General features: G+C 47.1%; 1 protein-coding gene across 3 annotated transcripts; it reads right to left on the bottom strand.

Moving 5' to 3' along the window:
- Positions 1-5,751: 5,751 nt before the first annotated feature.
- On the bottom strand, positions 5,752-20,638 carry ULK3 (unc-51 like kinase 3). Of its 3 annotated transcripts, none has more exons than XM_083371108.1 (16): positions 20,486-20,638; positions 19,175-19,315; positions 18,731-18,851; positions 18,329-18,436; positions 17,902-18,045; positions 16,065-16,147; positions 15,608-15,763; positions 14,881-14,986; positions 13,654-13,694; positions 12,676-12,778; positions 11,319-11,383; positions 9,789-9,867; positions 9,050-9,090; positions 7,623-7,670; positions 6,983-7,049; positions 5,752-6,378 (listed from the first exon to the last, which is right to left on the bottom strand). In XM_083371108.1, the coding sequence occupies exons 1-16, from the start codon at positions 20,585-20,587 to the stop codon at positions 6,362-6,364; spliced, it is 1,422 nt and encodes a 473-aa protein (XP_083227234.1). In that variant the 5' UTR covers positions 20,588-20,638; the 3' UTR covers positions 5,752-6,361. The 3 variants fall into 3 exon arrangements, 2 of the variants coding, with proteins under 2 accessions (XP_083227234.1, XP_083227235.1); XM_083371109.1 differs by having other exon boundaries at positions 5,754-6,378; positions 18,329-18,433; XR_014493489.1 differs by lacking the exon at positions 5,752-6,378 and adding an exon at positions 9,271-9,323 and having other exon boundaries at positions 9,740-9,867.
- Positions 20,639-20,731: the final 93 nt, after the last annotated feature.

The following is a 20,731-nucleotide window of genomic DNA, read 5'->3' as shown; positions in this document are numbered from 1 at the left end:
TCCTCAGGGTGCCGTCGGTCAGGGAATGTCGACTGGCGGCCCCCAGGGGGAGAGCATTCTCTGTGGGCGCACCTGCCCTCTGGAATCAGCTCCCTGTTGAGTTCCGGATGGCTCCCGACCTTTGCTCCTTTCGCCGCGACCTGAAGACTTGGCTATTTTAACTTGCCGGCCTGGACTGAGGGACTGGGATTTTAGATTTTAAATTTTACATTTTACATTTTAGAACGTGTTTTATTGTTTAGGGCTACTTGGTTTAATTTATTTTAATTTTTGTATATTATGTGTTGTATATAGTGTTTTAATTGCCCTGTACACCGCCCCGAGTCCTTCGGGAGAGGGGCAGTATATAAATCCAAATAATAAATAAATAAATATATGATATAGTGGAATTTTCCTACAATGGGATTTCCCCATGTATTTTACCAGGAAAGATAGATAGGGCAGGCTAGAAAAGTCAGTGCCCTCCTAACCAAACCCATGCACTCTGAGTTTGTTGGCGATGTCCATTTTCCTGTATGGGTCCATGGTGACCTAACCCTAACCCTAACTGGAATTTTCCTCCAATGGGATTTTCCCATGTATTTTACCAGGAAAGATAGATAGGGCAGGCTAGAAAAGTCAGTGCCCTCCTATCCATACCCAAGCACTCCGAGTTTGTTGCCGATGTCCATTTTGCTCTCCGAGTTCATGGTGACAGAACACTAACGCAATACATTATATTTTTCCTACTCCAGGCCAGAATCTGCCCAGACGTATGTATGAAGTCATTACTTAAACCACACTGTTGGTTTTAGTGCTATAGATTTTGTAGTGTTTTTAACTGATCCCCACCAAGAGTCATGACTGATTGGGCAGGTGGGGTGGCCATATAAATTGAAACCAAACAAATAATGATAATGTTTTCAGCACAGTCTGAGAATGGCCAACTTCTCACCCTTAAATGATTGGTATATTTAACTGGGCAATCAACAAATTGTGAACTTGTCCAACCGTTCTGCCAAAAGCCTCTATTGTTCGAAAGAATAGCAAAGACAAATACATTAATAACAAAATCTACATAAAAACCGGAAGGACAGGAAAGCATTTTAATGAGCTCTAATAAAGTTTCGACTTTTTTTAAAACTTTTTTTTTTTTACTCCCCCACCCTTTCTTCATTTCCTTTATTTGGCGTCCAAGTGCTCATTTAAAAACCAGATGCTTTATTCATAAAACAGGATTCCTAATAACTTGGACAAAGCTGATCCCGTTCATTAGTGGCCTATTCTTGAGAAGTTGGTGAACCAGCTGTTTGGCACGGGGGACGAGGAGGGTGGCTGGGTACGGCAGCCTCGCCGGTGCCAAAAATGGACTTGGGAATCCAATTATGAAAGGACTCAAGCCCTCGCTTTGAACACGTCGATTGTTTGGCCTTCCTCGTCCGTGATGCTCCTAAATTGGTAGGTTTCTAATTCCCCCTCCTGCTTTCTCCCCCTGATGGTTTGCAACTCCTGTGGAGTCTTTTTTTTTTTTTAGTTATTTAGGCTCTTCTCTTCCCGAGCATCTTTTCCCCCCCCCCCCCGCCGTTTCTGTTCGCTCCCTCCCTTTTGACAACCTTGCTGCAGAGATCATGTGATGTTCCCCTGGTTTATTTTAGGAGCCAACATGACCTCAGGTTGTAAGGAAAGGAAGGCTGCACATGTTCTTCGGTCTGGAAAGATAATCTGCCCCATGGAGGCTCTCTTGCCAGCCGGGTGGCATGATCAGATGAGGCCAGCTGCAAAGGAAGCGCGCGCCTCCCCTGTCACAGCCTGCGTTTTCATGCAAGAGCTGGCAGAGAAAAACGGAGGAGACAGGCCACCAAATAGGCCAGGATCATCCCAGTTCTGCCAGGCCAGAGTGGATGTGTTGCCTCTAACCGTGATTTGAAGACAGCAGGGACCAAGACCCGGGGGGACCCCACTCCAGTCAAGGTGAACTTCACCGAAATGAAAAGAAGCATGGAATTTGGGGATTTCTCCCCTCTCGTTCTGCCTCATTCACGTTGGCGAATGGGTGACGGTTCACAGAGTCAGCAGGTCGACACTTGCAACGTGGGCTCTTAAATCTGAAGTTGGGCATCTCTGATCGAAGCCCCACCAAGCAGACTGAACTACAGCATCTTAAGAACTTGGTTTGCTGGTAGAGGTTAAGATGCTGGCCTGGAAACGAAGAGATGGTGAATTCTAGTCCCGTCTTAGACATGAAAGCCAGCCGGGTGACGGAGCTGATCGCTAGGAGATGGAGAGTTCTAGTCTCGCCTTAGGCATGAAAGCCAGCTGGGTGACTTTGGGCCAATCACCGGGAGACGGAGAATTCTATTCCCGCCTTAAACATGAAAGCTGGGGTGACTTTGGGCCAATCAGGAGGAGATGGTGAGTTCTAGTCCCTAGTTCTGTCAATTTCATCAACCGTTCCTCCGTGTTGGGGAATACCAAATTTTCCCACTTTTGCGCATTTTCCATTTGGATTTTTAATTAATTGCTTTTTTCTTCTCTCCTTATTTTGCTCTCCCATTCCCATTTTAGAACCAGGAGATAAATGTTAACATTCCTGGATACCAGTCCACCCTAATGTTCCTTTTCCAGCTGCTCCATTCATTCTTAGGATTTTACGGGATTAGTAAGTGTTGGTGATCTTCAGAAAATGAATAAGAGCTGTGGTGGCACAGTGGTTAGAGTACAGTACTGCAGGCTACTTCTGCTGGCTGCCAGCAGTTCGGCAGTTCGATCCTGACCGGTTCAAGGTCGACTCAGCCTTCTATCCTTCCAAGGTCGGTAAAATGAGGACCCAGATTGTTGGGGGCAAATATGCTGACTCTGTAAACCGCTTAGAGAGGGCTGTGAAGAACGATGAAGCGGTCTATAAGTCTAAGTGCTCTTGCTGTTGCTATTTCAGCTTTGCCAAAATGAGCCGGACTTTCTGACGACACGGCAAGTGACTTTATTTATTTATTTATTTATTTATTTATTTATTTATTTATTAATTATGGGACTTATATGCCACCCTATCTCCCAGAGGACTCAGGGCGGCTAACAGCAATAAAAAACAACAGTACAAAAGTTAAGAAAAAATTAAATAACAGCCCCAAATATTGATTACACAGTTAAAAATTAAAACTTTTAAAAACCCATCATCAATCCAGGTCAGCCTGATGGAACGTTTTGAGGTTGCGGCGAAAGGACCGGAGGTCCGGGGCCATCCAAAGCTCAAGGGGGAGTTGATTCCAAAGGGCTGGTGCTCCCACAGAGAAGGCCCCCCCCTGGGGGTCGCCAACTGACATTGTCTGGCCGACGGCACCCTGAGGAGGCCTTCTCTGTGTGAGCGCACTGGGCGATGGGAAGTTGTCCCCGGCAGCAGACAGTCCTGCAGATATCCCGGGCCTAAGCCATGTAGGGCTTTAAAGGTAAGTACCAGCACCTTAAATCTTGCTGAGCACGTGCGGGGATGACCTTAATTGATGGTGAACATGGCCCTTTTTGCACACTGCCTAGCCTCGTGTCACACAATCCCTTGTTCAAAGACCTGGGTGAATCCCGGAATAAAGAACGGACATGGGAAAATAAGGTAAGACTGTGACTGGTGTTGTTACCTAGTTTGGGTAATGAAATGTCTACAAGAAAACAACCAAACTCAGAGAGCACCAAGGATCTACCTCAAAGGTAGATTTGGGATGCAGGAGGAAACAACCTGACCCTCTGAGAATCACACCACCGTAGTCTCTCTCACACACACAAAGGGTGACTGCCCTTGGAAGACAATTCTGCAACCTGGCGCTTTTTTCCCGGTGGATGGGGGAAAAAAAAAAATCAAACCTTAATAGTTTCTCAGGTCACGAATCTGAGAAACTGAAGTCCAGTCTCTTCGTTCGTCTGCTGCTTCCTGCGTTTTTTCAGACTACTGATTGCAGGAAGAGGGCAAACATTAGGCCCAGCTGTCCGTTCCAACAACCACCAACGCGGGCGAGCTATTCTTTTCCCTAACATTCAGACAATCAAGGAAGGTGACAGTCAAATGGCCTCTGAAAAGTTCAGCTCCGATTGTAACCGGGGAAGGAACGTGATGCGAAAGATTCCGTTTCAGCCCCTTGTCCCAAAAGAAGGAAGACTTAATTTCACCTTGTCCGTTTTATTATCCTTCATTCAGTTATGTAACTGGAACAAACACACATTATAATTCCAAGAGATTACAGATAGGAGAGAGAGAGAAAGAAAAAGAGAGATGGAGAGAGAGAGAGAGAAAGAGAAAAAGATGGAGAGAGAGAGAGAGAGAGAAAAAGAAAGAGAGATGGAGAGAGAGAGAGAGAGAGAGAGAGAGAGAGAGAGAGAGAGAGAGAGAGAGAGAGAGAGAGAGAGAGAGAGATCGTTTTGTACAATTTAGGGATGGTATAATCCTATTTCCTTTGTTTTTTCCACTGATTGGCAGGTTAGAAGGCAGATCAGAGTAGCTATCTTGCCTTTTTTGACTTCTCTGCCCTCATCCCTTAAAGGGCCACTGGATCACGGAAGGAAACGGAGGAAACCAAAGGCATAGTTGTCTTGAAAGTGCTTTAAGAGAAAGAAGCTTTTAAATGCTCAGTATCTGGCTATAAGATACATACATTCTTTTATATACAAAAAATAAAAACAACTGTGGCCAAATCAGCCTCCTGCCTGGCCCCACCATAAGCTGCCTAAATGAAGATTCTGAGTTTGCAGGCTCTCTGCGTTGGGGAAAAAAAAATGATTTCAAGTCCTTAACTTGCTGCTTGAAGATACGGTGATTGGTTTGCTTTGGTTCATAAGTTGCGCTAAGGCTGTGGCGTGAACCAGGCTAGATTGTAAACCCTGGTTAATGGCCATGGTGCCCTATGGCTCCAGAAAACTATGATTTAAATCATAAACAAAAACCCAATCAGGTCTTGATGCAGTGATTCTCAAACTTGGCAACTGTTAAGATGGCTGGACTTCGACTCCCAGAATTCCCCAACCAGTTTTGCACCTGGCCGGCCTTGGACACCCCCTAGCTGGTGACCCCTGCCTGATTGGGGCCTTTCCCAGTAGTGAAAAGGGGGGGAGGGCTGTGCCAGCCCCCACTTCCAATGCCAATCAGATGCCCACCGTTGTATTGAATGGCACTCCTAACACACTCCCTGAGCTAACGTAGGCTGCTTGAGCCTTTGCTTCAAACCTTGGTTTATGGAGGAACGCCACGGAGAGCATCGCTGATGGCGGAGAAGAGAGGGAGGACCACACATTGTCTCACCGTCACAGCTGAGACCGCAAGAACTTTGCAAAATAAAACTGGGGTGGCTCAGGAATAGGGGACAAACTCTTTGTCTTACTGTGGTTGAACGGGACAGGACAGAGTGGAGCATAATTGGGGGAGGGGGGGAATCCAGGTAGTTTTTGCATTAGTGGAACATAACCCATCTTCGGTTTGTTCCTCTACTTGGTCTAAATCAGTTTAAACATCCGAATTCAAATTTTTCCGACAGTGGGAACCAAGGGAACAGCTTGGCTCCTGGGTGCTCCATTGCTGGAGGTTTTCAAGAAAAAACAATTGGACAGCCATTATTATAGTCCAGGATATGATAAGGTCTCCTGCCTTGGTCAAAGGTTTGGACTAGACCAGGGGTAGGCAACCTTGGCTCTTTTATGACTCGTGGACTTCAACTCCCAGCATTCCTGAGCCAGCATCCACGAGTCATAAAAGAGCCAAGGTTGCCTACCCCTGCCCTAGACCTTTGAGAAGGTCCCTTCAATCCGTAGGATTCTCTGAACTGGTTCAAACCTTCAGGTTGCTTTCCAAATGGATTCAAAATTTCAAACGGAATTGCTTTCCAAAACCAGTGATATGGGTTCGTTTCCGCCCCCCCGCCCCCAATGATAAATAAAAGGAACAGAATAAACACGAACACTCTTGTAGGTGTTAGAAAATAAGTTTATGAAGACATCTCCCTATAAGTTTCTCCATCTTTCCTCAGTCGGGCTAATACCCAGGAGATTCGTCCTGGCATCACCCACTTGTAAACATCTCGGATTGTGTACTACTGTACACAACATACCTTCAGCAAAAGTACCCTGAGCTTATTCCCTGCCCATTAAAATGCCTGGTAGCCTCTAAGGTTACTCACTTAAATTCAAGTTTTGCCAACTGGAAAAATAAATCACGCCAGGCCAAGATTGACAGCCTACAAAACCTCATGTTCCCTAGAGCATCTGCCCGTCTCAATCTGCAGCGGGACACAGCTTTATATCGGCAACAATTAGTCCCAGTTACAAAAACAACGGGGTGTAAATTCGGATTGTCCACGGCTCGCTGGTGGAGGTATGGAAAGGCCCCAGGCTGCCTCCTGGCAACGGGTCACTGTAAAGTACAGGCTGAAAAAGGGGAGAATGGGAAGAAAGCAATTTAGATTAAGCCTGAAATGAATCCATTAAAAAAAAGGAGAGAGAGAGAGAGAGAGAGAGAGAGAGAGAGAGAGAGAGAGAGAGAGAGAGAGAGAGAGAGAGAGAGAGAGAAAGCAATTTGGATTAAGCCTAAAATGAAATCATTAAAAAAAAACCAACAATGCTATTTTCAAATTAGTCTTAGCAAAGTTTAAACCTGACGTTCTAAATAGCTGGCTCAAAATCGATCTCTTGGAATCAATTTTTTCTCTCCTGGCAACAGCCTGGATCAGTTGCTAGGTTTTCTTGGCAAGGTCATTTGGAAGCGGCTTGCCTTCTTCACTGTAAGGCAGCGAGAGGGGCTGGCCCGAGGTCGCCCAGGGGCTTCGTGCTTAAGGAGGGGCTAGAAGCCACGATCTCCCGATTCCTAGCCTGGTGCCTTCACTGCTACACCAACCTGGTTCTCTACGTCAACACTTATCCAATGTAGGGCACGGTATGGAAGGAAGGAAGGAAGGAAGGAAGGAAGGAAGGAAGGAAGGAAGGAAGGAAGGAAGGAAGGAAGGAAGGAAGGAAGGGAAGGGACCAGACTTACAGTTTTTTACAGAATCCGAAAGGCCCTCATTTCCGATGGACTCAGCTTCCCACTGGGATTCCTTGATCTACAAGGAAAAGAGCCGGGCGTTTCCTAAGATTCCTGGCAGCTACAATCTGCCCTCCCGGGGCCTCCCCTAGTCCTCAATGCCCTCACGACAGCTCGGCTAGCCCCACGGAAAGCTCCTCCTGGCAGAGCAGATGAAATTCCGGGCATCCCCAGAAAGAAGCCACAAAGGCAACGGAGCAGCCTCCGACGTCCTGACGTCCCTTTCGGGTACCAACATTCACACGCGCACCCTTAGCCAAGCACGGGAGATAGCTAGGATTTGAATCCAGAAGCCAAAGGGAGGTGCAAGGGCCATTTCCCAGAATGCAAACGGAGGCAAGGGATTTAACCTCAAAGGGGCAAGGGGGGGGGAGAAATTCCTTAGACAGGAGAATTTACTTAGGAGCTGAGTTCAGGCCTTCCCATGTTTAAGCTCCCACACTCTTCCTTAGGCTTAGACTCCCGTGTACCACCGCACCTATTCCCACAATCGCCTCTGCTCAATGTTTGGAGGCATCTCTTACTTCGCAGGTCGACAGAAGCCAGCTCTCTTCCCCCTCCTCGTTCTCCCCCCCCCCCCAACCTCTCCTACCTTGATCTGTCCTTTCAGATACTCTGCTCGGGCCATCAGTGTCTGGATCTGCCAAGACAAACACAATCTCAGGTTTTGCAATTTCCGTTTTCATGGAGTGCAAATCCTTTGGGACAGCAGGAAGGGTCCTTGAATGGTCGTCCATTCATCAGTCCTAATAGGACGCCAGAAGAATCTTGTGGGACCAACCTCTGGGTCCATCAAGACAGCCCTGTCCATCTCTCAATGGCCAAGGAGCACTTGGGAAGCCCATCGGCCTGGCGTGGATGCGATTTGAGACACTTCCATTGCTAAACACATACACAAGACACGATGTCTGCGGTATCGATCATCCAGGTCATGGTTGCCCCAAATGTGCTTTTTCCAAAAGGTTTTTCACTTTGAAAACATGTCGCTGCTCGTCTAAGCTTCTTCAGTTCTAACTAACCGGTGGGGAATGGAAGGATTTATATTCTTTGCAGTCAGCCATCATTAGCACCTTAATGACCAATTATAACGACCTGCTGACTGGAAAGAATATAAATCAGAATAACACAATTGGAAGGGACCTTGGAGGTCTTCTAGTCCAACCCCCTGCTCAAGCAGGAAGCCCTACACCCATGATGGCGAACCTGTGGCACGCGTGCCAGAGGTGGCATGCAGAGCCTTTCCGTGGGCATGCGCACCATCGCCCCAGTCCTAGGCCTTCAGCTGGGTTTTATAAAACCTTTTCGCTTTAGGCCTCCGCCGCCGTGTGCAAAAAAAAAATCAATTAATCAATGTCAAGTTTTCACAGGAAAAAAAATCTCGCAAAGTTGGAATTGATTGATTGAACTTTTTAGTCCCACCCAGTCTGCTGTTACCACTGCAGCCACGCCCACCCAGCACCTGACAGTACATAATGGGTTTTGGGTTGCAGTTTGGGCACTCGGTCTCCAAAAGGTTCGCCATCACTACCCTACACCATTTCAGACAAGTCCAGTCTCTTCTTAAAAACCTCCTGTGTTGGAGCATCCACCACTTCTGGAGGCAAGGAGTTCCACTGGTTAATTGTTCTAACTGTCAGGAAGTTTCTCCTTAGTTCTAGGTTGTTTCTCTCCTTGATTAGTTTTCATCCATCACTCCCAATTCTCCCTTTAGGCCTTCCCATTCCTCACCAGTTAATTGGAACCGAAGAAGCTTCTTGGATGACAAGCAAAATGTTTTCAAAGAAAAAATAAATCCAGCTGCCTTTTGACAAAAGCAACTTCGCTACATGCAAGGTTTCCTTCATTCTATGGTGCGCATTCAGACGTTTGACGCCTCCCTGTTCAACCAACGATAGCAAAAGCCAGGTTTGTGCTCTTGGAAGTGTGGTTCTCCTGACTCAGAAGTTTTCCCTCGGAGGAAACAGCCCTTCCTGTTCTCTGGGACCCAGATTCCACTCCAAGGAGAGAGCCATACTCTACCTCAGTGTGTAGCAATTCCCGTCTTCTTCCGGCAGGTTCCGCTGAATTTAGGGTGTGGGGGGGGGGGAAAGAGAATAAAGAGTATTTGATTGCTTAAGAAATAAAAAAAAAATGAGTCGTAAAAGAGCTGAGGTTGCCTACCCCTGTCCTAGACCATTTCAGACAAACAGCCATTGGTCTGAAATGGTAGTCCTATGCGCTAAGATCAAGTCTGACCTCACCGCTAAGCCGATGTGCAGCAGAAGGGACGGCTGGCCACCTTCAACCCTTTTCTGGGTCCGGGATATCTGAGGGAACACCTGCTGCTGGCATCAAATGCCCTTCGCCCAGTGCGCTCCCACAGGGAGGGTCTGCTCAGGGTCCCGCCGGTAAGAGATTGCCGGCGGGTGACACCCAGGGATAGGGCCTTCTCAGTGGGGGCGCCTGCCCTCTGGAACCAGCTGCCAGTGGAGCTGAGGACTGCCCCCGACCTCCGATCGTTCCTGAAGACCTGGCTCTTTGAGCTTTCGGGCCCAGGCTGAGGAGAAAATTTTTAATTGGGGTTTTTAAGAGTACAGGGTCAATTCAATATTTTTTAATTTGGTTCTTAATTTTTGTATTTTGGATTTTTAATTCCCTGTAAACCGCCCTGAGTCCTCAGGGAATAGGGCGGTATATAAATATAACTAAATAAATAAATAAATAAATTCTCCTGTCCTCCAGCCTCTTCCTGGCGTCCCTCAGCGAACTTTTCACTCACCAGCCAGCATCAGAAGCAGTTCGCCCAAGCTCTGCTGATACAACTCCAGTGTTTCGCTCTCCTCCTTTCCTTCTTCTTCCTGGAGACGAGAGATAACAAGCTGAATCCCTGATGGATGCAAGGACTTCTTCAACCCCGGGTTACAAATATTCCTTCCCAGCTCTATATGAATCGACACACACACACACCGCTTCCACTTTTAATCAAAGTAGAGGCCAGAAAATGACCCACATGGGGAGGTAGGTATGGAGAAAGAAAATTTTTCTTCCCTTCCTCACCTCTTTGCCCCCTGCCCCTCCCCTCCCCTCCCCTCCGGGAAAAATATGGGCTCATCGGATAAAATGAAAGCCAGGCGATTTTAGGAAGCGGAAAAAATAGGATCTCTTCATGCGCTGAATGCTGAGTTTACGGGGAGCGGATTCCTTTCTGAATGCAATTGAACACACTGGCACTCGAGCGGACTGCAAAGGCAAGCAGGCCCTGTGTGTACACGTGTGTGTGTGAGCGTGTGTGTGTGTGTTGCACGGACTTGGCTGGACAGGATTGAGAGTGGGGGAAAAAAAAAAGTCCCGCTGAAACTCTTCTCCCATCCCAAGTGTGGTTTAGCACATCCTTCAGAGCCCTTACAATATTTGGTCCTTATTTGGCTTTGGGGACCGAGGGCCGTTTAAGGGGCTTAATTAAGGGTTAGGGTTATTCTCCAAAACGCCCCAAGGCAGGAAACTAGAAATAAGGAGAAACGTCCTGACGGTGAAAACAGTGAATCAATGGGAAGGCTTGGCTCCAGAGGTTGTGGGGACTCCGTCGCTGGAGGTTTTTGAGAAAAGACTGGACAGCCATTTGTCTGGAATGGTATAGGGTCTTCTGCCTGAGCAGGGGGTTGGACTAGATGACCTCTGAGATCCCTTTCAACTCTGTTATCTTTCTCTCTCTCTCTCTCTCTCTCTCTCTCTCTTTCTTTCTTTCTTTCTCTTTCTTTCTTTCTCTTTCTCTTTCTCTTCCTTCCTTTCATTCCTTTCACTTCTTTCCTTTTTTCTTTCTTTCTTTCTCTCTTGCTTCCCCCTCTTCTCCTTTCTTTCTTTTTCTTTCTCTCTTGCTTTTTCCTCCTTTCTTTTTCTTTCTTTTCCTTCCTTTCCTGTTTCCTTTTTCTTTCTTTCTCTCTCTCGCTCTCTCTTTTCCTTCTTTCTCTTTTTCTTTCCCTCTCTACTTTCTTTCCCTTCCTTCCTTCCTTCCTTCCTGCCTGCCTGCCCCCTTTATCGTTAAGAGGCTTTTATGAAGAGACTGGACAGCCGCTTCTCTGAAATGGGATCAGGTTTCCTGCTTGAGGAGGGTTGGACTAGAAGACCTCCCAGGTCCCTTCCAGCTCTGTCATTCTGCTAACTCTCCCCCAGCCTTCCACAATCTCCCAGAAGTCACCACCCTGCTCGTTTGGGACTGCAGCTCGTTCTCTGCCTTTGAGCGCAGAGTCCCTGCGTGCTCCCCGGTTCAACCATGGCAACCCTCCCTGTCCCCCCGCCCCCAGCAGCTGACCTTCGCCACAGCGGCAGATGCGACCTCCAGAGCAGCATAAAGCCGAGGCTTCTTCTTGGACATCTCTGGAACAACAGAGGAAGAAAAGTTTTGCAGCTGAGTAAACGTTAAGTTAAAGTTCCCTGGATGCCAAGGTTGAATGGCTAGGATGCCTGCTAACTTCTACCGCTAATCAGCTTGCCATAGAAACAGGGGGGAGGGGGAGGGAGGAAAGGGGATCCCAAAGGGGACCCCAAGAAGCCGTTCAGGGAGAGGGAGAGCCCGCAAGAACGCCAAGGTCACTAAAACAGGTGCTTGGCGGAGAAGTGGACCGTTCCCATAATAAAACGAAGTTCGATGATTGGACAATGGGAACACCCGGTGGGAGCGGGTAAAGGGAAGCTATGGCTGAACTCGGGCAATTTTTCACACGGGAAAACCGGAGCCGGTTTTGCTTCTTCAGTTCCGAGATGTTGTATTCAATAAAGCTTATATTTTATGGCATTCCAAAGCCTTGGAAGATTCCTTTTTAGGGTTTCGCTAGTCCCGGGGTTCCCAACCGGGGGTGCGAGACGATATTCTAGGAGGTGGGAAAACTTGGCTATTCAAAATTATGGTGTGCAAGTACAATTCGTCATCATTATTTCGAACTTTTATAAGGGGTGCGAGAATATATCAGAAGCGTTCTAAGGGCGCGGGGTATAGAAAAGGTCGGGAGCCGCTGTGCTAGTCGGACAGTTGACAGAGGGCAAGGTTTTCGTAGGCAGGTAATTCTTGACTTATGACTGTAGCTAGGACCAGAATTTCCATTGCTAAACAAGGCGGTCATTAAGCAAGCCACGCTTGATTGTACCACCTTTTTTTGCCAAAGAAAAGTTTCTTGGGCAACCACAACACACACACACCCTAAAAAAACCCTGACCGCTGTCTTGGAAACCTACAGCAACGTAGGTAAACACAATATGCTCTTCCTTTTGCCAGCTCTGTGCAAAAATAGTATAAATAGTATAAAGCTCAGGGGGAAATATCTGGATTTTGGAGAAAGGGAAGCTGTGGAGCAGCGCCCTCTGGTGGCTGACGACACTCCTGCAGGATTGGCACCCGGCATCATTTTGCAGCAGATCCTTGTTTTATCATAGAGGCATGGCGCTGGAAGGGACCTTGGGAGGTCTTCCTAGTCCAACCTTCACCCGCTTTAAGACAGCTGGACTTCAACTCCCAGAATTCCTCACGGCTGGCTGGGGAATTCTGGGAGTTGAAGTCCCCAAGTCTTAAAGTGGCCAAGGTTGGAGAGCCTGACTTAAGCCTTATCAACAAGACGCTATTTCAGGCATTTCATGGTCTTACCTTCTTTGGCTTCTCTCCCTTAGAAATTTACCTTTTAAAATGTCCCGTGCAGGGCAGCCTTTTTGCAAAAGGGCTTTGTTGTCCGATGCTACCAGCGCCTTGAGCTGCTCGGCACGTGAGATGTAATCGCTCACCTGGGCAAGAGGGGAAACAGGACACAAAGACAAAACATCTGACGCTGACTAGGAAGCAGAAGCAGAATATATATAAAAAATAAAAATAAAAATAAAAAAAGGAGAGCTTTTATGGCTTTGCACCAAAGTAGGCGCCTCGCAAATGAATGGTGCCTGTTTCGCTTCTTGAAATAAAGCAATAAATTGGGGCTCGGCACAGCCAAAGGGCCCTTGAGGTGAAACACTGCTAATAAGATAGGCTGTTTCTGAGATTGACACATTGGTAAACTGCAGTGGGATCCTCGGTTTCTTAACTGTGGAGGCTTTTAAGACAGGCGGACTTCAACTCCCAGCACTCACCAGCCAGCCATGAGGGATTATGGGAGTTGAAGTCCACCTGTCTTAAAGATGCTGAGGCTGAGAAACCTGGATTTTGGCATTGCTAAAAGCTGAGGAGGAATGAGGGGAAACTGTTGCTCCGAGTTATTCCCAGCTGGATTTAATTCCGACTACTTTGCCCAAATAAATGTGTTTGCCATATTTTTTTGAAGACTGGGGCTCCTTTATCAGTAAGACAGCATACGCATTTCCCCAAAAAACCGAATATTGGTGTGCTTATCAGGACAGCAAACTAGCCTATATTTTATTAGGAGTTTGCCTAGCAGTAAAATTTATTTTGCTGACCCTGAGCTCGCTTTCAAGGCTAACTGCTTTTCAGACATGGCTTCCCAAGAAAGGCCTATTGGGAAAAAATGCTGGTTGGTCCCACCTATCTTCCTCACCTAAGGCAGAAATCCTGGCCTAACCCTGTTTGCAAAGTAGCACTTTCACCTACCCCAAAAGTCTGCCTGAAAAATTAGCCATCAGGTCAGTTGGAATCTGGACTTTCGACTAACCTTGGATCGGATCGCTTCCTTCCGCTGGGCGTCTTGTTCATCTGAAGACAATAAGGGAGATGGAAGAAGTGGGCAAGGCAGGCTGCGTTATTACACCGAGAGGCAAAGCGGACGAAGACTTACCATAATTTGAATACTTGCGACCGTAATGGAGCCTGCCAATCGTGACGGTCACAAAACGGGCCGGTCATGCAAAAGATCTGGTTTTACAACCTGTTTTTGCAATGCTCGTTAAGGACAGGCGGCAGTCGTTAAGCGAGCCGAGGGTTCGCTAGGGAGGGGGGGTCTGCTGAAAACCAGACGTCAGTGCCCCTTTTTTGGGGAAAACACCTTATAAGACACAGTCACATGACCCTGGGATGCTAAACAATGGGCATAAATGTGGCCTGGTTGTGAAGCACCTGACGCTTGGTCATGTGACTCCCAGAGGGGTTTGTGTGTGTGTGTGTGTGTGTGTGTGTGTGACTGGCAGGACTTTGAATCTCGGTTGTAAGTAGCTTCTGGTAGCTCATAAGTCAAGGGCTACCTTTTGATGGCTTTGCCAGCCTCTTTTAAGGGTGGTTTTGCCAGCCAGCGTCGAAACAAGCAAAGAAGAGGATTCTGGGAAAATGAAAACCAGGTGGAGACGGAGAAAATCTTGGGAGAATATGTTTGGGCAGCAAGAAATGAACAAAGTCGGGAAGAGGCTGGTCCCAAAGTGAAAATAAATTGATTCCCCCAGACCCAAATTCAGGTCTTCATAGAACAAAGAATCAGAGCTTAAAGGTCTTCTAGTCCAATTCTCTGCCCAAGGCAGGAGATCCTATACCAGGGGTAGGCAACCTCAGCTCTTTTATGACTCGTGGACTTCAACTCCCAGAATTCCTGAGCCAGCATGGCTCAGCTTGGAAACCTCTCCCTTTCCCCTCAGCGTGGCTGGCTCAGGAATTCTGGGAGTTGAAGTCCATGAGTCACAAAAGAGCCGAGGTTGCCTACCCCTGGCCTATACCATCCTGGCAAAACGGTTGTCCAATCTCATCTTTAAACCCTCCAGTGATGGAGCACCCACAACTTCACATTGTCAAGAAATTTCTCCTTAATTCTAGGTTTAGATATTTTTTTTTCATAAGCTTCCACCCATTATTTCTTGTCCTGCCCTCCGGAGCACTTTGTTTTTACTCAGAGTGGGTTGACTTACTCTAGAGGAAAGAAGGAAGGGGAAAGCAAAGAGCAACTGGGGCTACTCACAACGTAAGGCAGGGACAAAGTACTCCAGAGCTTTGGAGTAGAGCGAAAGGGCGCTGGTCATGTCACCTTCTTGGTCCTTCTTGACCGCCTCCGTGACAAGCTTGGTCTGTAAAGAAACAACGTTAAGAGAAGAGATTGTGGGCCAAGGGGGTCCAACCTTGGCAACTTTAAGATCTGTGGACTTCAACTCCCAGAATGCCCCAGCCAGATAACCTCTGGAGGTGGCTCAGAGGGAGGCCTCCAAAATTCACTGAACTGTGAGGAAGAGGAAGAATTGATTTTTTATACTCTACGGGGGGGGCTAGTAAATAGAGACCCATCTAGATTCTGCTGTAATAGTAAGCCATCTGCCAATGCTGAACTACACCTCTCCCTCCTTCCTTCCTTCCCTTTATTTCATTCTTTCCTTCCATCCTTCCCCTTCTTTCCTTCCTTCCCTCCCTCCCCTTTTCCTTCCTTCCTTCTCCTTCCTTCCGTCTTTCCTTTCTTCCTCTTTTCCTTCCTTCCCTCCCTTCCTTCCTTCCTTCCTTCCTCTTCCTTCCTTTTTTCCTTCCTTCCTCTTTTCCTTCCTTCCTTCCCTCCCCCCTTCCTTCCTTCCTTCCTTCCTTCCTTCCTTCCTTCCTTCCTTCCTTCCTTCCCTCTCTCCCTCCCTCCCCTTTCCTTCCCTTCATTCGTACACACACAAACACACCCACCCCCGCATACTTGGCCCTTTGCCACTACTCACTGCTTTCCCCAGACTTTCCGCGCTGGGCATGTGCTCCATGTCCACAAACGGGTGTGCAAAGAAGGCCTGGAAGGAGATCCGCTGCTGGGGGTCCCTTTGCAGAAGACGCTGCAGGAGATCCCGGCACTCCGGGGAGAGCCGGGGTCGGCTGGGAAGCTGGGAAGGAAAGGTGGAAGAATCAGGGGAAGGCTTAAAGGTACCCCACTTCTAACCAGGAAGATTTTCGGTCGCTCAGTGGGTAGCGAAGCTGATGAGATGTTCCGTGAGGTGGTGTGGTGTGGATGGAAAGTTGTGCTTTGGGTCCCTTTGAGAATCCGGGGGAACCCGTGGATCTCTTCTCAGAAAAAAAAAATGCAGGGAGGAAGGGGTGGGAATTGAAAGCAGCTTGCAAACCCCCGCGGTAAACCTCACAGGACAACCGACAAAGTCGTCCCCACCTGCGGCCTTGCAGGGTTACCTCAACAGGCTGGCTGCTCCGGATCTTCTCCTCCAGCTCAGCAAAGGATTTGGAGGCGAAAGGAGGTCGGCCAAAGAGAGCCTCTAGAAGGGGGGGTGGGGGTGGAAAAAAGGTAACCTGGTTAAGGACCTGGTTAAGGTCTTGTGGAGACGTCTGAAGGAATCCTGCAGAAGCTGCAGGGAACGAAGCCACAACCCCTGCTTTCAAATCACTTTTCCTCCACTCTGCAAACCCCACTCCCTTCTTAGCACTGAGGATGTCCCCTAGTTGGGTAATGAAACATCTGCAAGAACATCACCAAGTCCAGAAGAGCATCAAAAAGCTCACAATTCTACGATCTTTAGCCGAGAGAGTTCCAATTTGCCTGGTTTTTGTGGCCTGAGCTTGCAATTCCGTTATGAAATGTAGACCGTGGTGGGAAGACTGGATTAATCACACTCCCCTGTCACTGAAGATGAACTTAACAAATAACAAGAGCTGGAAGGGACCCTGGAGGTCTTCTAGTCCAACCGCCTGCTCAGGCAGGAAACCCTAGACCGTTTCAGACAAATGGTTGTCCCATCTCTTCTTCAAAACTTCCGGTGTTGGAGCACCCACAACTTCTGGAGGCAAAGCTGTTCCACTGGTTAATTGTTCTAACTCTCAGGAAATTTCTCCTTAGTTCTAGGTGACTTGTCTCCTTGACTAGTTTCCATCCGTTGCTGCTTGTCTTGCCTTCAGGTGCTTTTGGAGACTAGGTTGACCCCCCCCCCCTTTATGGCAGCCCCTCAAATATTGGAAGACTGCTATCACGTCATCTCCTAGTCCTTCTTTTCATCAAACTAGACATACCCAATTCCTACATCCACAACATCTGGAGGCAAGTCATTCCACTGATTAATGGACTTATTAATATATATATATATATATATATATATATATATATATATATATATATATATATATATGTATATGTATATGTATATGTATATATATATATATATATATATATATATATATATATATATATATATATATATATATATATATATATATATATATATATATATATATATGTTTCATTTTTAACGTGTGCCAGTGTGTCCACAGAACAAAGTGACAATACAGGTTATCTTATCTAATCATCTTATCCTTATCTTATCTTATCTATCTTACCACATCATTTTATCTATCCTATCCTATCCTCTCATCTTATCATCTATCTTATCTATCTTATCTATATTTTCTTATCATCTATCCTCTCCTCCCATCCCATCCCATCTTATCCCATCCTATCTTACCTTATCTTATTTATCCTCTCCTCTCCTGTTCCCATCCTCTCCTCTCCTCTCCTCTCCTCTCCTCTCCTGTTCCTATCCTATCCTATCCTATCCTATCCTATCCTATCCTATCCTATCCTATCCTATCCTATCCCAATCATTCTATTATCCTATCCCAGTGATGGCAAACCTTCTAGAGACCGAGGGCCCAAACTGCAACCCAAAACCCACCTGTGTATCGTCGGGTGCCGGGTGGGCGTGGCCCAGTGGGTGGGCGTGGCTGCATGGTAATGGCAGACTGGGTGGGACTAAAAAGTTCAATCCACCAATTCCAACTTTGGGAGATCTTTTTTTCCCCGTGAAAAGTTGAAATTGATTGATTGATTGAACCTTTTTTTTTGTACACGGTGATGGAGGCCTAAAGCGAAAAGATTTTATAAAACCCAGCTGAAGGCCTAGGACTGGGGTGATGGCGCACATGCCCACAGAGAGAGCTGTGCGTGCCACCTGTGGCACGGGTGCCATAGATTCGCCACCACAGTCCTATCCTCTCCTCTTATCTTATCATCTTATCTTACCATAGAGGATCACGCCCACTGACCACAGGTCTACCCGAGCATCGTATTGCCGACTGCACACCATTTCTGGCGCCATATAAAGAGGCGAACCTCGCAGCACGTGCTTCTCGTCCCTGGGAGACATGTGCTGTGCAAATCCAAAATCTAGGGAGAAAGAGGGAGCGTTCATTAAAAGTCTCCAAAGCAGGATTCATCCCTGCATCCCGGGGAAATCACGATGTGCGTGTGGACCTCAAGGTATGGTCATTCATTTGCCAATCATTTGGGGACTCTCGAAAAAGTGCTTTATGGCTGCTCCTCGCGTTTACGACCGACATGGTAAAGTCAAACCCTACCGATTTTGTTGCTTGTGAGCAAAATCCACGTTAAGGGATGTTAATAAGAAATTGAGCAGAGCCTTAGGCGGATGTTCCGGCCCTTCCCCCACCTGCCAGCTTGAGGTGAGATTTCTCCAAGGAACTCAATAGGATATTCTGAGGTTTGAGGTCCAGATGGCAGATATTCTTATCGTGAAGGAATTTCAAGGCACAAGCTGCTTTGAACAAAAAAGAAAGAAAATGCACTCCGTCACCGTCCATATCCTTGAGGACTAGATGCCTAAGCCAGTGCTTCTCAACTTCAGGCAACTTTCAGAGGGGTGGACTTCAGCTCCCAGAATTCCCCAGCCAGCAAGTTGAAGTTCAACCCTCTTAAAGAAACACTGCTCTAAACCAGAAGTATCCAACTTTGGCCACCTTAAGACATGTGGACTTCAACTCCCAGAATTCCCCAGCCAGCCACAGGGAATTCTGGGAGTTGGAGTCCACAAGTTTCTCTCCGTATTCCTCACCCAGTTGTTGTAGAAATATACAAGCCACCTTTTCGGGAAGAATCCTCCGGCTACGGATGAAACGGGACAGGTCACCTCCAGCACAATATTCCATGATTAAGTAGATGTATTCCTTGTCCCACTAAAAGAGAGGGAAAAAATCCATCGAGTTTATCAAAAGCACATCTACTTTCCCATTCCCATTGAGTCAACCTCTTTCCCCCCCAAGTTTCTAGTCCTTATGGAGGCAATTTGGGCGATACCTAGCCCCAGTGGGAATTATTGCTGAGAATTGCACCACCAGTCTTAGGAGGTGGTGCTCTAATTAGCTCGGTCAAGGAAATGCCTGCAGAGCCTTAGCTAGTAGTCCTCAACTTATAACGACCGTTCCAAGTTACAACGGCACTGAAAAAAGAGACTTACGACTAGTCCTCACACCAAAAGCCCCCCCCTTCTCATTTGCACCTGGAAGTCCTTTAACTCCACAATGTGAGGGTGCCGAATGTTTTTGAGGATTTCGATTTCGGTCAGCAGGTTTTCGACAGAGGCCTTGTTGAGATTCTTCTTACTCACGCATTTGATGGCCACCACTTCCCGAGAGTTTTTCTAAAGAAAAGAGTTTGGAATTTTCTAGTAAGGTTTTTATTTTATATTTTTTTAGCTTTTTTAAATGCTTTTTTTAACCTTGGGTATTTTATACTTTTTAGCTTTATTTTTTTTTTAACCTTGGTTATTTTATATCTTTTAGCTTTTAATTTTTTTAACCTTGGATATTTTATATTTTTTAGCTTTTAAAATGCTTTTTTTTAACCCTGGGTATTTTATATATTTTAATTTTTTAAAATGTTTTTTTAACCAGGGTACTTTATATTTCTTTAGCTTTTTAAACATTTTTTTTAACCTTGGGTATTATTATATTTTTTAGCTTTGAGAATATTTTTTTAACCTGGGGTACTTTATATATATTTTTTTAGCTTTTTAAACATTTTTTTAACCTTGGGTATTTTATATTTTTAAGCTTTTTAAACATTTTTAATCTTGGGTATTTTATATTTTTAACCCTTTAGTAATGTTTTTTAACCTAGGTTATTTTATATTTGTTAGCTTTCTAAAATATTTTTTTTAACCTTGGATATTTTATATTTTTTAGCTATATTTTTTTTAAAAAAACAAAAAAACTCTGGGTACTTGTAGGGGAGATGGGTTGGAATAAAAATTTCATAAATAAATACATTTAATAAACAGATGCCCCTCTGCTCCTCCTTATCTTTCAGGTGCTAACAAGATAATAGGGGTGGGGGTTTTTTTGCGGGGGGGGGGGCTTTCATGAAAAATGCAGCAGCCTTTCCCTGCTTCCATCGGGCCATCCTGCACCATTCCAGGCACGCGTCCACTCTCATTTCCCACCCGATCCACCCGATCATCCATGCGCTCCAGAACGCTCTCTTTTTTTTTTTTGGGCGGGGAAGGGGGTCCACTCTAATTTTCCCAAAGGGGGAAGAGACACCCCCCCACTCCACCCCAAGACCACAACCTTTAGGAAACCCCAGAAGGAAGGTGGGGTGTGTGTGGGGGGGGTCTCCATCATCTCCCCCACCAACTCCTGTCCGGCTGGCTTCCCTCCCTTTGCGCGCCCCCAGCCCGCACAACCCAGCCAGCGCCAGGAGCGGCGCGCGGCTGAGCTCCTTCCAGGTAGACTTCCCCGCGCTGGGGAGGCTCCACTTCGGAGCCCACCGAGCCCCGGCGAGAGGCAGCTCCGGCCCGGCCCCGCCTTACCTTCCGGTAGGCTTTGAAGACGGTGGCGTAGGTGCCGCTGCCCAGCCGCTCGGTCAGCAGGAAGTCTTCCAGCTGCGGAGGCGCCCAGCCGGTCCCGGCCATCGCCGCGCAACGCCGGGCAGAGGCCAGGCGGCCGGGCCGGGCTCTCCGGCTCTCCCGCAGGAGGAGGAGGAGGAGGAGGAGGAGGAGGAGGCGGACGAGGCTCCTCCCGCTCCGCTTCCTGCTGGGCAGAGCCGAGCCAGCCGG

The sequence above is a fragment of the Vipera ursinii genome (assembly GCF_947247035.1).
Source record: "Vipera ursinii genome assembly, chromosome: 11".
NCBI classification, from domain to species: Eukaryota; Metazoa; Chordata; class Lepidosauria; order Squamata; family Viperidae; genus Vipera; species Vipera ursinii.
Note: the sequence above shows the minus strand (reverse complement) of the source record. Positions and strands in the feature narration are given on the sequence as shown.